The sequence below is a fragment of the Megalobrama amblycephala genome, linkage group LG1 (assembly GCF_018812025.1).
Source record: "Megalobrama amblycephala isolate DHTTF-2021 linkage group LG1, ASM1881202v1, whole genome shotgun sequence".
NCBI classification, from domain to species: Eukaryota; Metazoa; Chordata; class Actinopteri; order Cypriniformes; family Xenocyprididae; genus Megalobrama; species Megalobrama amblycephala.
The window spans coordinates 11,682,096-11,700,102 of record NC_063044.1 but is presented as its reverse complement, the minus strand read 5'-3'; the positions used below and the strand labels follow the sequence as shown (position 1 = coordinate 11,700,102).

The window sequence follows — 18,007 nt, the reverse complement described above, 5'->3', positions numbered from 1 at the left end:
ATTTATTATTACATGTAACAATCTTTGTGTATCAAATATAAATAATTATATAAAATATCTCAAATAAGATTAAAACGTCCTGATATTTGCCTGCGATTCATTTGAGGAATCATAATTTGAGCCACCAAGCGCCCCCTAAAGGAAGTAAAGCTCAAATTAAATATTAGTAACGTTTGCTTCTCATAGAGTGACCACGTGTGTTTACATACACGTCAGCAGGAAATAAGACGACCTGCGCCAACATGATCAGACAGGTGAGTTGTCACTTAAATTTCCTTTAAGAAATCTACCATCAATATATGATAGTATCCATGTAAAGTTTTGCAAATGCTGTTAAGTTCAATCCGATGCATTGCTATAACTACAAAATTCAAAGACACTTTAAAAGATGTAGTGCTAAAAACTGAACTGACATATTATTTGTTTTAAAGGACTCTCAGGGTGAAGTGCCATTATTCCATGAGGATGAAAGTACATTCAGGAAGAAGAAATCAAATATCAAGTTAGTTTTTATATTTGGGGGAAAAGTGGACTAAAGAAACTGTTTTTCTGACTTTAAGTGACATTTAAGCTAGGTCTCATATTACACCGAGTAGTCTTTTTTTCATAAAGAATTAATGATAAATAATATATGTTTATGTTATTGTTCTCAGACACCCTCTAGCCTGTTTCTTTCATCTTTTCTTCCGCACAAGTGCCATCCTGATCTACCTCTTCTGTGAGTTTCTCAGCCGAAGTTTTATTGCCAACATGGTTACCATCATTTTACTTCTGTCATGTGACTTCTGGACAGTAAAGGTGAGCATGGAATCAACGTGAAATCTAAGTTTATTTTCTTAATGCATACTTCCTGGTCTTATTATGCTTGTTGTTCCAAATTAAAAGTGTTAGTCTTCACTTGTTCCGCCTATGAATCAATTTTCCATTTTGGCTGACATCATCATGTCGGCATGGGCGGGGTAAAGACTAGAAGGGATACAGCTGCGGACACTGGGTATGCACAAAATTAATATTGGGTCATTTAATTACTGTATTTGCATTATTGTAAGGGTAGGTTTAGGGTTATTGTAGGTGTAGTTGTTAATAAAACACAATCTGATAAGTAGCAAATTCATTTACTGTTATTTTATTGTGACATTTTGCCTCACTTCCGGCCATTGCTGTATCCCTTCTAGACACAACCCTTGGGCAAAGACAAATAGCCTGTCTAAATAACTGCCTGTATAAAATTAAAGTGTTTTCTCGTTAAAATACACTAGATTATAGAAGTAAAATGGGTTGTGAAGAGCGTTTCTCTTTGACTTTAAGAATGTGTAATAAATCTGGTCTTCTCGATGTGTGGCGCATTTCTGAATGTTTCTGTGTGCTGTTGTTTTTATTTGAGAATGTGACGGGGCGGCTGTTGGTGGGCTTGAGATGGTGGAATCACGTTGACGAAGACGGTCGCAGTCATTGGATGTTTGAATCCAGATCAGTGAGTCTCGTCACCCACACTATTGCAGGAAATTAAAAAATTTTGCAACTCTGGAAAGCAACCATATAATAAAAATCAAGTTTATGATTGTGACTAACAATACTGAGGTAATGTACAACTTTAATATATAGCTATAGCTGACTTTTATCGCATCGCTCGATCAAAGTTTAATGGTCATGTTTTGTCACTGTTAGTGAATGCACAACACCTTCAGTTGTGTAATTATTTTAAATAGAGAGATTTCCTCTTTTGACTCACAGTGTTGAAATATTAAAAGAGCAGTTCATAGAAAAGCAAGATTCTGTCGTCATTTACTCCCTTTCATGTCGTTCCAAACCCATATTGACTCTCTTTGTTCTATAAACACTAAAGGAAAATTGTTAAGGATGTTCAGGACTGTCAAGCACCAAACAGAATAAAACACCATAAAAGTGTTCTGAAGTCACATGAGGGCTTTGTGTGAGGAACAGAAGCTGAAATACATATTTACAGCAAACAATAAAACAGTAAAAGTCTCCTCTGCTGTACATCTCGAACATTATTCTCCAATCTGCATATTTGAACATGCTGATCATGCGTACATTTATGGAGTCATTTTGTCATTTTTTTTTTTAGCTTTATTTTGATGCTCCCCCACAGACATTCTACTAATGACTTTGCAACTACTTGTTAAAGGGTTTGTTCACCCAAAAATGAAAATTCTGTCATTAATTACTCCCCCTCATGTTGTTCCACACCTTTTAAGACCTTTGTTCATCTTCAGAACACAAATTGAGAAATTTTGGATAAAATCTGATGGCTCAGTGAGGCCTCCATAGACAGCAAGATAATTATTAGCACTTTCAGATGCCCAGAAATCTACTAAAGACATATTTAAAACAGTTCATGTGACCACCGTGGTTCAACCTTAATGTTATGAAGCGACGAGAATACTAAATATCGACTTTATTCAACAATATCTAGTGACGGGTGTTTTTAAAACACTGCTTCATGAAGCTTCAAAGCTTTATAAATCTTTTGTTTCGAATCAGTGGTTCGGAACGTGTATCAAACTGCCAAACTGACATGTACTTATTCTACTAACCCGAACAGTCTACTAATACTCTAATGAGAGTTAATTGACATGTAGTTGCAAAGTTACTTATAGTTAATAAAATGTCTAAAGTGGACCATCGAAATAAAGTGTAATTATAAATTCATACAAATTTGAAACAACATAAGGGAGAATGAATACTGAGAATTTTATTTTTGAGTGAACCATTTCTTTAATTCCTATTTGATCTATTTTCTTACAGGAAACCAGTAAAAATGTTGTCTCAAACTCTGATTCACGGATTTTCTGGTTTGGTCTGATCGTGTGTCCGGTGTTTTGGTTTTTCTTTGTGTTTACCTCCCTTTTTTCCTTCAACATAAAGTGGTTGGTGAGGTTTTTTTTTATTTCTCTTAAATACATCTGGGTTTTTTTGTTTTGTTTTGTTTTTTTTACTGTGTAAAACCTCTGTAACCTGAGCTGTAACCTTCCTGACGTGTGTGTGTGTGTGTGTGTGTGTGTGTGTGTGTGTGAGAGCAGGCGGTTGTGATCATGGGAGTTGTGCTGCAGTGGGCAAATCTTTATGGATATGTGCGATGCAAAGTAGGTAGTGGAACCAAACTGAAGAACATGGCAACTAACTACTTTGGCTTTAAGCTCTTCAAAAAGGTAAAGAGAAATACTATACTGTATTTAATATATTCCTAAAAAAATTTGTAACTGTTCTTTATTCTTTTACAGGTAGTAAACCAACAAGAGAGACCCTAATTTGACTGTGGCTGACCTAATGACTAGCGATATCTTTTTTTTTTTTCTTTTTTTTCCCCCTCATTTTGTCTGGTTGAGCTGGTTTTGTTTTTCAATCTAATCTTTATCATTTTTATTTATGGTAAATTATTATTTCTTCATGTTTCCATTGAAAAGCTTTTCTTTTTTTGCTATTTTGGTAAAAAAAACTTTGTGGTGCCTTAAGAGTATAAGATTATTTGTAAGATAGTAACTTGTATAAATTCAAATTTAAATCATTTCAGATAATACTGTGCTGAGCTGGAGAATAAGTGTGAATAATAATTCTAATTTAAAAGCATTGTGAAGTCTTCTTTAGTTTGTATGTGTTTCTTCAGTTGGCCTCCAGGTGTCTCTGTTGCTCTGTGCTGCTTTGGAAAATCGGATGTAATCTAAGGTGCAATTTTCTATAATCAATATTTGAGGAACTAAATATTAACAGTACTAAAAGTGAGAATAGCGGCAGTGCTTAAAAATATTTTGTCCATAGAATAGGGAGTAATTCACTTTAACATTTACAATAATTTGTATTATGAATAATCAATAATAATCAACAAATAATTTTATTTTACATTATAAATTATTTTACTAACATTGGATGATTAGTCACTTCGCATAGCTAAGATAGAAGTCTAAATTGTTTGTTACCTGCTGAATTTTGCTCTCATGAGGTTGAGTGATCAATCTTGAGTCAAAATTTTGAAAAGATTTTAGTCCATATGTGAATGTTTTTTGAGCGGTTATGACAACGACATGAGGCTCACAGTGCACTACTGTAGTCACAGTAGCCCACATGAGTTGTGTGCGCTACTGTGTTGTTTGTGTTACAGTCCATAAGTGGAGCAATGACTTCTGTGCACAGTAAAATATGACTTCTCAAATGACAACTTTTGTTTAATAGCTGCTATATAACATTTAGAAATGGGTCAAAGTATACACATGGTTTTATGAATTTAGAGAATATGAACAAACAAGCATCACGAGCAGCCACTTAAATGTGGTTTTATAGTAACTAATTGTACAGATCAATCAAAAGACTAGTTTAAAAGGCTTCTTAAGCTGGTAAGTTTAATTTTAAGGTACTTTAAGAAATCAGCCCACTTGTCCTGTGGCATTAGCTGAAACCTAATAAAACTGGCTCTAGGATTCCAGACCATGTGATTTCTACATACAGTACTCTTCAAATTTACCTATTCTGTCACATCTACACAGCAAATTCACCAAAGTTAAATCAACTCTGCTCGGAGTACAGAGATTAATTAAGTAATGTTAACAAGCAGAATCACTTAAGAAAAGACAATCCTCCTCAGCTGAGATCTTGAGAGATATAATGTCTTTTTTCTTCAGTTGATTTCATCTAAGACTGTGACTGAATTCAGTTGTAGTTCTTGTGTTTCTCTTTTCTTCAGTGATTCTGCTTGTTAACAGCAGGTGTTCATCAATAACGTTCAATCATCACTTAATTAATCGCTTAATTAACTCATTAACTTTAACTCTGCTTCAGTGTTACTTTAACACTATTTAGAGAGGGACCATATGTACTCCGAGCAGAGTTGATTTAACTGTGTATAAATATGCAATGCCAATTCCGGCTTAATTTAACATGGTAATTCAGACTAGCTCAACCAATAGTTTGTCTATATGTATTTATGAGCCTGAAACATAAGCAGAATGAATTGTATTTAAAGCTGTTGCTTTCATTTGAACACTTTTGGTAGACATTATACTTTCTAAACCAAGACTTTTTGTTGAAAAGACATTAATTCTGAACGTATTTGCTGATCCTCACTACTTTTTGCAAAACAAAAACATCTAGAAGCACCAGGAGAGATGAGCATCTTAAACCTCCCTTGAAAGGTTTATAAGTGTTGACATGCTGGTTCTTTTCAGCCTTCTTGTAAACTCTGTTCCAGTCCGGGTCATGTGAGAACACCAAACACGTGCAAGATGATTATGAGATGAGGCTGTTATCATCAGAGTCAACACTAGATATAAACCAGTATTGACAATATTACAACTGAGACAAAAAAATAAAAAAAAAAAAATATAAAGTAAAGATGTTTTCTGATAACTGGGATCTGATATGCAAAACCAGTTGTTTTTATTCTGCTGACTAGATGACTAGTATTTAAACTAAGAATATTTTGCAAAAATATGAATACTTTATCTTAAAAAAATCCTAAAATGTTTGATGAGCATAGTCTCCTTTGCTGTGTTGATGTATTTTGGACAAAAATGTGTGTATGACCCTATGAAAGCTTGTTAACTTCCACGAAATAAAACAATTTAAAAGATAACTGTGACTTTTTATCTTACAATTGGGAGTTTACATCAGTCTCAATTTAAATGTAGTCTCACTTAAGTTCTAATTGGCTCACAGCCCTGCAGGACGGAGGTCAAACTAATAATGTGCACCACATAAATCCAGCATCATCCATCATCACCACACCCAACAGCAAAAGAAAATCAAGTGTTTGTTGATATCAACTGCTTCTGCTATCACGGTATCAACACTGTTATCGATTACAATATCACTTTAATTACCTTGCAGTCCATTGCATCCAATGAAACAATTGCATTTTATCTATTATAGCTGATGTCTATCTGTTATATCCGTTTACATAATACAGTATCTGTTATAGTGAGATCTATCAATAAATTTTATCTTACAATTGCGAGTTTACATCTCGCAATTCTGACTTTTTTTTCAGAATTGCAAGATGTAAACTCGCAATTGTGAGAAACAAAGTCAGAAGTGCAAGGAAAAAGTCAGAATTGTGACAAAGTTGCAATTACCTTTTTTATTTATTATTCAGTGGCAGAAACAAGCCTCCATATGTCCCAGAGCAGGAGTCATCAATATTCTTGGTCCATTTTCCCAGAATAGAAATACTGTACATTTTAAAAGCTTGTCCTCAAAACTATTTTTTTTTTTTTTTGGCTTTTAGGCATAACCAGAACATAGATTACCTCAAAGCTGACAAACGTGTAGAGAAATTTACTAAAATGCTATTTTTTAGGAATTTCTGTAACATCTGAATTAACCATGAATGGCTGTTACATAAAATGTAACAAAATGGAAACAACAAATGCATTATTTACTTGTGAATACTGTTGTTTTGTGTTGAATACACAATGGTGTAACAGCATTCTTCAGTGACGCACAAGATCTACCAATAGACCCAGGTGAATATTGTAGAAAAGGGTGAATACTGATTAAAATAAATAAATAAAAGCTCCCTTTTAATTAATGAATTGCAAATTAAATTTGGAAGCATTACAAAGTCTTACTTCACTAATTTATACTAATCATACATATTTATTCCCTGATGCGGCACTCAACTGATTAATGTTTTTCTCTAAATTTGACTCAATTTATCAATGGAGTATAAATATTAATATTATAAATTAATATTATAAATATTAAACATGCATCACACAATTCCATAGCCAATTAATTCAGGAGGTTTTTCTGTGCTGTCAAATTAGATGGCAATTTTAGACAAAACATCAGCTCATTCATGAAAATGAGCAAACATGAATATACTACTTACAGCAATTTCTTTTTATTTCAATCTGTTTTAATTCTACTTCCCTAAATTTAAATTCAATCTCAATTCAAATGTAGAAACTGGATTGGAATTTATTCTCACTTAAGTTCTAATTGGCTCACAGCCCTGCAGGACGGAGGTCAAACTAATAATGTGCACCACATAAAGCCAGCATCATCCATCATCACCACACCCAACAGCAAAACAAAATCACTTGTTGATATCAACTGCTTCTGCTATCACAACTGCTATCTAATCCAATTACAATATCACTTTATACCTTGCAGCCCATTGCATCCAACAAATGACTGCCTTTTATCTATTATAGCTGATGTCTATCTGTTTAAATAAGACAATATCTGTTATAGTGAGATCTTTCAATAAAAAATTGATAATATAGTCATGGGACAGACACCTATTAAGCCCTAATAGTTTTTAGTGACCAAAATTCGAAAATCTAGACCCTGTACTGGTTTTCCATTGACTGGTTTTCCATAATACATCAGTGTGATGGTTATTGGACTGTTTTCTGATAGCTTTAACACTGCATGTTTACCCTCAGACCCTTTTGAGTGTTCATGCCCATATGGTCCAGTCATGTGAATGAAAGTAACTTGCTCAATAAAAGCAACCTGCAAACTTAAAGATACCACTCTCCACCAATCAGTTTTACACCAGACCAAGGGGCTGTTTACACAACACCATTTTCAATTAAAAACATAAAACTTTTTATGCGTTTTGGCCATTCGTTTACACGACAGCAGCATTTTGGGGGCCTGAAAATGGGTTTCAAAGTACAAGTTTTTGAAAACGATAGCATTTTGTGTAAACTACAAAAACGCAACCTGTGAAAACAGTGATGTTATGCGCATGCGTATTGCGTGTACAGTCTATAGGCATGTAGTATTTCTTTACAAAGTGTTATCGCCAAATACTGGCCTGGCAGCAGAATACAGCGTTTTTTGTCATTTTGCTAATTCGTGTGAACGGGGATCGTTTTGACAACGTTGTCGTCTGTACATGAAAAATGGAAAAACATTTCTTTTTTTAGTACATCATTGTACATATAGGCTTTACTTAATAACTGCTTAGTGTGTATGTGTTTGTTAGCATTAAAGAAATGTTTGAGGACACAACCCATTGGCTGACCCCAATAATGTTCAACACTTCACTTGCATTGGATGAATGATCCATATCAATATAAATTTAAAAAAATAATCAATCAATAATCAATCAATAAATCAATTCCATTCTTAACTGACCAACAACAGATTTTCTTCAAAAGCATTGAAATGTATTGATTTGGGTCATTAATATTAATCAGATTCTTTGAGAGTGTTCCCTCATTCAATGATGTAATGGCATGTTGATTAATTGCGTCTTAGTTCCTACAAACATTACAGCAATCATTTGTCATTGTAGCTCTAAGCAGGCTTAAGTTATCAGAGACCGGATCCAAGTAATGAAAACATACTTACAACTCTTCCGTGTCCCGACAAGTGTAAAAATCCTCACCTAGACAGAATAAAGGCCTTCTTATAGGTGAGTCTCAGACTTTCTAAGCCACCTTTGACCCTCGGGTCAGTCGGATTTCTTAGAATACGAGCATTAAATCCATCCAGCAATCTCTCTATGCCTCTTTGGCAAACAGAGACATTCCCAGAAATGATCTCATTGGGTAGCTCACTTTACTCTTTTACAACACAGGTTGTTTATATGACCTTGAATACACACCTAGTCCATTTTTCTTTACTTTATAATAGTCAACTCTCGTTTTTGCACAAGAATTACTAACTTGCGTCATAAAAGCAATAATCCTTAAAATGCGTCATGCTTTCTTTTATCAACTGGCAGTTCTGATCCACAGATCCACTTTTAATCCTACAGTCTGGACTCGTTTAATGACTTTTATTTATTTTACTTTTATTTTATTGTTGCTCATCAAAATATCAAATTTAATTAATAGCTGTTGGTACTGTTACTCATTATCTTTACCTATTCATTGACAGTTTGTGCAATATTTTATTAATATTGAAATTAAAAATTTTCATCAAAAATGAAAATCAACTTATTTGACAGGTAACTGTATTACACAGACTAGATAAGAGCGATTAGATAATATTTAGCAATTGGATGGGTGCCTATCAAGGTGTTTCCTTGACAAAGTTTCCCATAGGTTGCTTTCTGGGGGCTTCAAGACATTGATTTTCTGGAAAGCTGCTTTGAATCAACACAGACAGTGAAAAGAGCTATATAAATAAAAGGACTTAAATGGTAAAAATGGCTTGAGAGGTTATTACCCTTTGCTCTAAAACCTTGCATTGGTTTGCATTGCTGGCTAGTCTGCACACTTATCACAGGGTTTATAGGAATATCAATCTTTTGATCTGTTACTGTAAATAATTTATGTGATAATTTTGATATCTTATCATGTTTACAGATCAGAGATGCTATTGTTTATCTCTAGTCAATCTTATAAGATTTCTAAGGGTGTATCCAATTTGGATAAGTAAATGTGCTTATCTGTAGCGCATCCTTATCTTTAAGTTCAGCCATTTCAGGACCTTTGGGTTCATTATGGTGATGGGCTGCTCAAAGCCATTGAGAGGTCACATGGTAAGATGGTGCGAGGGGAGTTGAAATGAATTTTACGAGTCCGACGTGAAATTAATTATGAAACAACCTTGACTTTTTGAAACCTTAGAAGTCTGGGGCTTGTTAGCAAGCTATTCATTCGCCGTGTGTGCTCTGTTAAGCTTTGTGTACACAGTGTAAACATAGTGACATAACGCATTTAATGAACAGTAAAACTGTTTGCACAAATTTGCAGGTGCATTTACTATGATTTTTTTAATGATGATGTTAAGTGTGCAAACCATTTTTATCAGCAGAATTACATGAAAGTGTGTTTCCTTGTACTGTATATTTATTCCAGCTGGCAATTCCGATATGTGGGAATCTTGAGTGCATAACGTTTGGTAGTGAGGGAATGTGTTTGCACTCTCTCTTGTTTTTTTTTGTTTGTTTTGTTTTGTTTTTTGTTTTTGTTTTGGTGGAGTGCAATGGTTAAGATGCAGGGTTGGTTTTTAGTTTGATTTTTGCAAGGAAAGCGCTATGAGCTTCCACCATTATGCCTTTGAGCTGGTGCTTAAAGAACCCATGAAATAAAAAGGAGAGGCTTTTATCCAGCATATTAGCTTTGATGTCATCTACAGTAGTGGCTAAATGTGATATCTTCACCGGTCATAAATTATTAAACATTTGTTAAAGATTTTGTAAGCATTAGTCCATTTATTTGTGATAATGCAATGAAGCATGTCAAATTGTGCAGACATAATTTTTGGCCAGGCTGTCAAGCAAAGAATTATTTGTTTGTTTGTTTGTTTGTTTGTTTATTTATTTATTTACTGCTTAATAAAATAAAACCTGTAGCTGTAGTTTGCACTTTTTTCCAAATAAGTTTGTCAGATGAATATCTTATCCAAGTTTAGTGTTTTGTGCATCCCTCATAATGGTTTAATTGAACTTTTAGGTTATCCCCTCCGCACATCACTTTTGGCCACTACTTTATCCTATAGTGTATGTACATGACCACAAAGGTATGACGGTTAGCTTTGGCTACTACTGGTCAATGCCATATAGGGGCATAAAACTTGACAGCAGCTTTAAAAAAAAAAAAAAAAAAAAAAAAAATATCCAAACCATTAGAAAAACTAGTCTGTGGCGACATTTCTGCAAAAATATTACGTTGCTTCTTGCACGTTTCGCGTCACTTTCCAGTGGGTGGCACTAAAAGCACGTCCAAACAGATGGGTGTGAATCTGGCAGCATTTTTGCTGCAGTTCAGAAATGAAATGTCAGGTGAGTAGTGCTAAACGTTTTTCCGGAACAGGTGAGGTTAACATAAATCTGGTAGAGTTTTTTGGTTGTTGTTACACTAAACCTAACCGATAGAGTTAACAAAAGCAAACGTGGGATAAAAACACATTTGTTGAAGCAACCATGCCATGTTAGCTTGATTATACAAGTCATTAATTTTGCTAAAATTGTGACTTGTCAGTGATGTCAATAATAAGGAATACAACTTTTTGGCGTTTTATTGCATCTAGTGTTCATTTCACCTGGAAACTGCAGTGAACTGTATTTTGTCTAGAGGTGGTAGACATTAGGATAACGTTGGCAGTCACATGGCATTTATAACTTATTTATTCTGAAGATAGCTTAATCCATGAAGTGCCTACTGGTTATGTAAGCTGCCACTGAGATGAATTCGTATTACTCTCTCCAGATAGAGCTCCGCAGCAGATGATAATGATAACTTCCTGAAGAGAAACTTGTGATAATAACGCTTTGGAAGTGTCTATAGTCCTAGTCGAGTGAGCTTGTACAGCTAAAGGTGAAAGCTGACCAGCCGACTCAGTGAAATGGCATTGACAACCCACTTGCTCATTATCTGCTTAGAACTGTTCTGACTTTCTCCACAGGGCAGCTCTGTAGACATAAGCATCTAATGCCCTCACAGGGCAGAGTAGATTTATTTTCTCCTGTTCTGATGTCCGGAAAGGAGGAGGACAGAAGGCCTGCAGTACTATGGATCTTACAATATTAGTAGGAACCTTTGGAACAGGGTGTAGGAAGGCCTTTACCATACCGGGTGCAAATTCCAGGCACGAGGGAGGAACTGAGAGGGCTTGAATGTCTCCAGTTCTCTTGAGAGATGAAATAGCCAGAAGAAAAATAGTCTTAAGAGTGAAACTTCTCAGAAACCTCCTCGATGGGCCCGAAGGGGGACAAAGAGAGACCTTGTAAAACAACGGCCAAATCCCAGGCCAGCACCCTTGTGCAAATTGCAGGTCTAAGTCTCAGAGTGCCATGAAGGAAACGGGTAATGTCTCCCTAAAGATATACCACTCAAAGGAGCGTGATAAGCAGCTTAGGCCGCCACGTACACCTTTATTGTGGAGGGGGATAGCCTCGCGGAAAACCTTTCCTGGAAGTCCAGCACTGCACCCACCAGGCTGTTAACTGGGTCCCACTGGTGATTTCCGCACCATGAAGTGAATAATCTCCACTTCACTAATCTCATACTCGGTTTCGGCTACTCCCACCAAGCAGCCGCAGAGACCTGGGTTCGGCAGGGGAGAAACTGTTGAAGCGCTGCCGCCTGCTTTTTAGACTCTAAATACCTCTCGGTGACAGACAAATTAGCGTCACCGAAAAGGCCACAGGGATTGAGCGGAGCGTCCAGCAGGAAGGTTTTATCTCGATCTTTGATATCAGTGAGATTCAACCACAGATGTCTCCCCGTGGCCACCAGGGCTGCCATAGACCGGCCGATGGATTTGGCCGTCTCCTTGGTGGCCCGGAGAGCTAAATCAGCTGACTGGCACAGTTCTTGACTCATCTCTGCCCCTACATCTTCACTTTTCCCCAGGTCTTTCAGCAGGTCGGCTTGGTATGCCTGCAAGATTAACATAATATGCAGGCATGCCGCCGCCTGTCCCGCTGCCGAATACGCTTTGCCCACCAACGCCGAGGTTGCTTTAAGTGGCTTGGTGAGCAGTGTCAGGGTTTTAAGGGACGATGCAGCCTGAGGGGAGAGATGGCTCGCGAGCATCTCTTCTGCCTTGGCCATTGCCCCATAACCATACTTTCTCATACCCATCACATTACTATATGTGGAAGTTTGTGGTGTATATATAAGGTATGAAACCAGTCTCTTCCACGACCTCCATGCCTCGGTGTGGAGATTGGGAAAAACGGTAAGTCCCAACGTGGAGGTTGAGCTGATCTAGATGGAGGGAATCTCTCATCTAATTTGCTTTTAACTTGCGGCTCTTGTTTCTTGGCCAGCCAATCAATGTTTAACTTGGCCACAGCGAGAGTTAAAACCTCCACCATCTCCTCACAGGCAGTGTTGGGCATGTTACTTTAAAAAAGTAATTAGTTATAGTTACTAGTTACTTCTCAAAAATAGTAACTGAGTTAGTAACTGTGTTACATCATTATAAAAGTAACTAATTACCAGGGAAAGTAACTATTGCATTACTTTTTAAAATGTTCAAATAGGCCACTATGTCAAATAACTTGGATGCCCCAAATATTAAATATAAGTCTATAAATAAATTATGCTTGATCCGACTCGTGACTCATGATCCACTCTTGCTCACGACATGAAATTTCTCTGTACTGTACTATATTTGTTGGTAGCCATTAAAGGATTATTTCACTTTTAAATAAAGTTTTGCTGATAATTTACTCACCCCCATGTCATCCAAGATGTCCATGTCTTTCTTTCTTCAGTCGAAAAGAAACTAAGGTTTTTGATGAAAACATTCCAGGATTTTTCTCCATAGAATGTACTTCAATGGGCACCAAACAGTTCAAGGTCCAAATTACAGTTTCAGTGCAGCTTCAAATGGCTTTAAACGATACCAGACGATGAATAAGGGTCTTATCTAGTGAAACGATCGGTCATTTAAAAACAAGTTTTAGAAAATGCTAGCCTTGCTCTGTTCTGTGATGCGCGTTCGTGACATAGGCGGAAGTACCGAGTGTTTACAAGTCAAACGCCATTTACCAAAAAGGGTAAAACAATAATGTCGGATGATTTTGAACTTCGAGGAGAAGATGAGTTTTTCACCCTGCCCTACCTTTTTGAACCGGAATACACAGAGGAAGAGACTGCTGCGGCAACACACACCTCTCAAGCATCAGGCAGACGAAGATCTAACGAGACGTGGTGGTGCACATGTGGCAAATGCCAACCATTGTCAACAGAGGAAGAATCTCAATGCTGCCACGACTGGACCGTTTCAATCCCGACATTAGAATCAGTCGGTGAGTCCCTGTTTCCATCTCGCTGCATTACCGGACAAAATGGATTTCCACTGTTACTGAGCAACAGCGTTTTAAGGGGGTCGCACACCGGACATGAAGCTCAGCGCCGTGCCATGTCTTTAAAATTTGAACGCATTGTTTTCTATGAGTGTACGCACAACGGCAGCAACCAGCTACGACTCAAAATCCTGCCGCACCACAGAGCGCCATGTACATTGTTTAATGTATATTATATTTCTCTCAAATCGTTGTTAATGTACATACTGACTTCACCCTGTGCTGCAAGATACATTAGTTTTACACTTTTAGTTTAACAGCTTGAATAAAGTCTAAAAATATAAACGTAGCCTTTTCTTTCCTTTTGCTTTGTTGTGCCATTTTTCCATGTACACTAACCTCAGTGTGAAATATTAAAGCATAGGCATATGTAATGTTTCCCTGTTGACGTAAAACACTCCCATTGTGCAGCTCTTCTATCAGGAGTCGAGTCAAAATTGAGCTCGCGTGTATATAATGTGCGCAGACGGCGCTGAGCTTTGCGTCTGGTGTGCGACCCCCTTTAGAGGTGATTTTGTTCTGATGGAGAAGGGTATGACAGTCTGATGGCACTGACAACACAGGATGGAAGAACTGTAGCAAAAATTAACTCAAAGGGGAAATATTAATAATTATTCATAACTCATTATGATTATTAATTATGATTAATTATGAATATGCAAATCCGTTAATCAGATTAACTGGACGTAGCTACATTAAAATTAACATTACAATCAGTTAACCTGTTCGTCCAGTGAACGCTCAGTGTTGATTGTTTATTAATTCTAAGAAATGTCAATTTCCAAGTTATGGAAAAATAATATTTCTTATTGTACTGTACTACTCAGAGCACGTAGTCCGGATCTATCACTTAAGAGGCAATTCATTAGCAGACGGAGTCAGAACCAAACGTGTATTGTGCACAATCTTTATTAACTAACTCACAAACACATAACTAAACTAACAAACACATAACATAACATACATAAAGGGTCACACACACACACACGCAAGTCAGAATGAGTAATGATAGAGTTGAACCGGAAGAGATGCTGTTACTAGAGCTACATGAAATGTCAAAGGCAATCTGGAAAGGACTCATCAGTTTCTTTTAGCAATAGCAAAGGTAAGTCTTTACAAATCAATACTAAATCACTGTTTAGCATTAAAATGTACGATACTTGCAAGATGCCTTTAGGCTGAGGAGCGTCGGATCTGCAGGTTGAGGATAACTCTTGACGTTATCGTCTGAAGTTGTTGCCAGTCTGTTGGGTGATGAGCACATGGCTGGGTGTTGTAGGCCAGGGGCCTACCAGCCTTGCGGCCGGGCCTAGAGAGGCCGGCCGCAAGGAGATTTGTTCGGTCCAGAAGCAAGGAAGAAGAGAGAGGAGTGTCACTGTTCACTGGGTTTTAACCTCTGGTCAAAGTCACACCTCTCAGTTGTTGACCGGACCAATGAAGATGTTGTAATTCCGGGTGGCAACACCCCTCCTGTCAGGGCTTTTACAACCCAGAAAGATTAACAAGCTGAGTTCTTGAATCAGATCTATTAAAGATTCTTGTAATACTGATGTGTTGCACAGGTATGGACATACCGCATACACAAGCATTTAAATCTTCCCGCTACGAACGTATAGACACTAAACATGGCATGATTGAAGTTACCGTGCAGGTCATAACATTTAACAATCATCAAACATGTAAATACAATGAGTACAATACAACATCAGTAATAATGGATACCATTTCCTGAGAAGGATTCATTTATAGCACAGTCTGTCTATACATTAATGCCATAGAGTCTGTGTTCTGTGTGGAAAATGCAGGGAAGATGCAGATCCTCAGCGCAATAAATTTGTAACTGAAAACTTCCCAGGGGATGGGGACAGACTCCAGAGTGAGCTTAAAACTATTGGTTAACTAACCAATAATTGTGTCTGATTTGCCTCAGTCATTACAGAACCATTAGTTGTTTTACCTTTTTTGTAAACGGCGTTTGACTTGTAACACTCGGTACTTCCGCCTACGTCAAGCGTGACCTTTTTAACGTAATTGCGTATTACGTGACGTCATGAACACGCATCGCAGAACAGAGCAAGGCGAGCATTTGTGCTTATAAAACAGACTTTTTTTTTTTTTTTAAATGACCGATCGTTTCGCTAGACCCTTATTCATCGTCTGGTATCGTTTAAAGCCCTTTGTGAAAACTATGTGACTAGTCTAATAAAGGACAGAATTGTTGTGGGCATTTGACGACGTACTTAGGGCCAGGCTGCTGAGAGAACCTGATTTAGACTTGTATAAAGCCATTCAAATGTGCCGCGCTGCCGAGACGATCCGTACGCAGCTCTCTCAAATTCAAGTTACAGCAGATGCAGAAGTTCATGCAGTGAGACAAACGCGAACAAGACAATTAGGAACACGATCCAACGATCCAGGCACGTCACGCTACATCATACGGAACTGTAAATACTGTGGAAGGTAATAAAGGTAAATGTCCAGCATATGGAGAAACCTGCAAAAGATGGGAAAAGGAATCATTTTGCTAGTAAATGCATGACAACCAGGCCTCAGAAAAATATAAATACTGTATCTGAAGAGACTGATTCAGAAAACAATAAATAAAAATTATTTGTGGATGCTGTGAATGCAAGAAATGGAGATGATTGGATGGTAACCATCAGACTGAATGGCCATAAAACAAAATTCAAGATAGACATGGGGGCTCAATGCAACATCATTCCACAATCAATACATGCTCAAGGCAAAGATTGCAAGATTGGTGACATATGGTGGACAGTGTTTGAAACCCAAAGGCAAGTATTATGTGTTTGAAACCCATAATACTTGCCTTTGTATTCACCCAAATGCTTATTATTGGGTGAATACAAAGGCAAGTATTATGATATTGAATGCCAGATTATGGAGGATGATGTACAGCCCCTGCTGGGACTAAAAACATGCACACAAATGGGACTCAAACGCGTAGCGACAGTTGCATCACAGCATAATGACATTAAAGACCGATATGCAGATGTTTTCACAGGACTAGGTTGTATTGAAGGAGAACAACACATTAAGATCAAATCAGATGCTCAGCCTGGCATACATGCACCTAGAAGAGTTCCAGTAGCCCTCAGGAACAAAGTAATGGAAGAGCTGGAGCGTATGAAAAAATTAGGTGTCATTGAAAAGGTGGTGGAGCCCAGAGCTTTGGTCAACAGTATGGTCACTATATGGAAACCAGAAAAGAAAAAAGTCAGAATATGCATGGACCCAAAAGATTTAAATGCTGCAATTGAAAGAGAGCATTACCCGATGACAACAATTGAGGAGGTGGTGACAAGAATGACTGGTGCTAAAATATTCACCACACTTGATGCACAGTCTGGTTACTGGCAAATAAAATTGGACAAAGAGAGTTCCAAGTTATGCACCTTCAACAGTCCCTTTGGAAGATTTGCATACAAAAGACTACCATTTGGAATCAGCTGTGCTGGAGAGATGTTTCAAAGAATTATGACACAAACATTTGAAGACTTTGAAGGGGTTGAAGTGATCGTGGATGACATACTGATCTGGGGGGAAAATGAGAAGCAACATAACGAGAGACTTGAAAAAGTAATGCCATTAAGAACATGCACAGACCACAGAACAAAACAGAGCTACAACAGTACCTTGGCATGGTCACATACTTAGGAAAATTCCTCCCACAACTGTCTGATGTCACAGCCCCTCTAAAGGCTGGTTCACACTGTGCGATTTTGGCCACGATTTGGTCGTCTGAGACAAATTTTGCAAATCCTAAAAGATTCCTATAATCCTAGCCTAAAATCTGTTGTCTTTGATCCCTAGTTTGACATGTTCACCGACAGCCAATTAATGACCATTGCGATTAAATTTGACCTCCGACGAAATTCTGGCAGTGTCAGAAGATTTGGCGCACAATCCTCCAGTGTGACTTCTCCTACGACAAACGTCAAAATGTCTTCGTTTTTCAAGACAAGCCGTGATCAAAATTAATGATAGAGATGTCGTTGTTAGCCACCATTTCAGTCCCTTGTGTAACGCAGCTCACTGTCATCGAATGTGTATGTTTTGATGATGTAAAACTCCGGACAAGTTTTCATGCGTGCGTCCGTTTTTAACGCATTTTGACTGTCGTGCAGTCTGACATTAATGACAGTTGCGATCCCACAGTGTGACATGAGGATCATGTTCGTACAGTCTGACAAGTAACCATCATAAAGGACAATTATAAATCGCACAGTGTGAACCCAGCTTAAGACT

The 18,007-nt window shown here is 37.4% G+C and overlaps 1 protein-coding gene across 1 annotated transcript; it reads left to right on the top strand.

Annotated features, from left to right (window-relative positions):
• Window positions 1-110: 110 nt before the first annotated feature.
• Window positions 111-3,613, top strand: zgc:112148 (uncharacterized protein LOC550424 homolog). Its single transcript, XM_048181940.1, has 7 exons — window positions 111-254; window positions 432-502; window positions 654-798; window positions 1,385-1,474; window positions 2,770-2,895; window positions 3,045-3,173; window positions 3,246-3,613. Exons 1-7 carry the CDS (start codon window positions 243-245, stop codon window positions 3,270-3,272), a joined length of 600 nt encoding a protein of 199 aa, XP_048037897.1. The 5' UTR covers window positions 111-242; the 3' UTR covers window positions 3,273-3,613.
• Window positions 3,614-18,007: the final 14,394 nt, after the last annotated feature.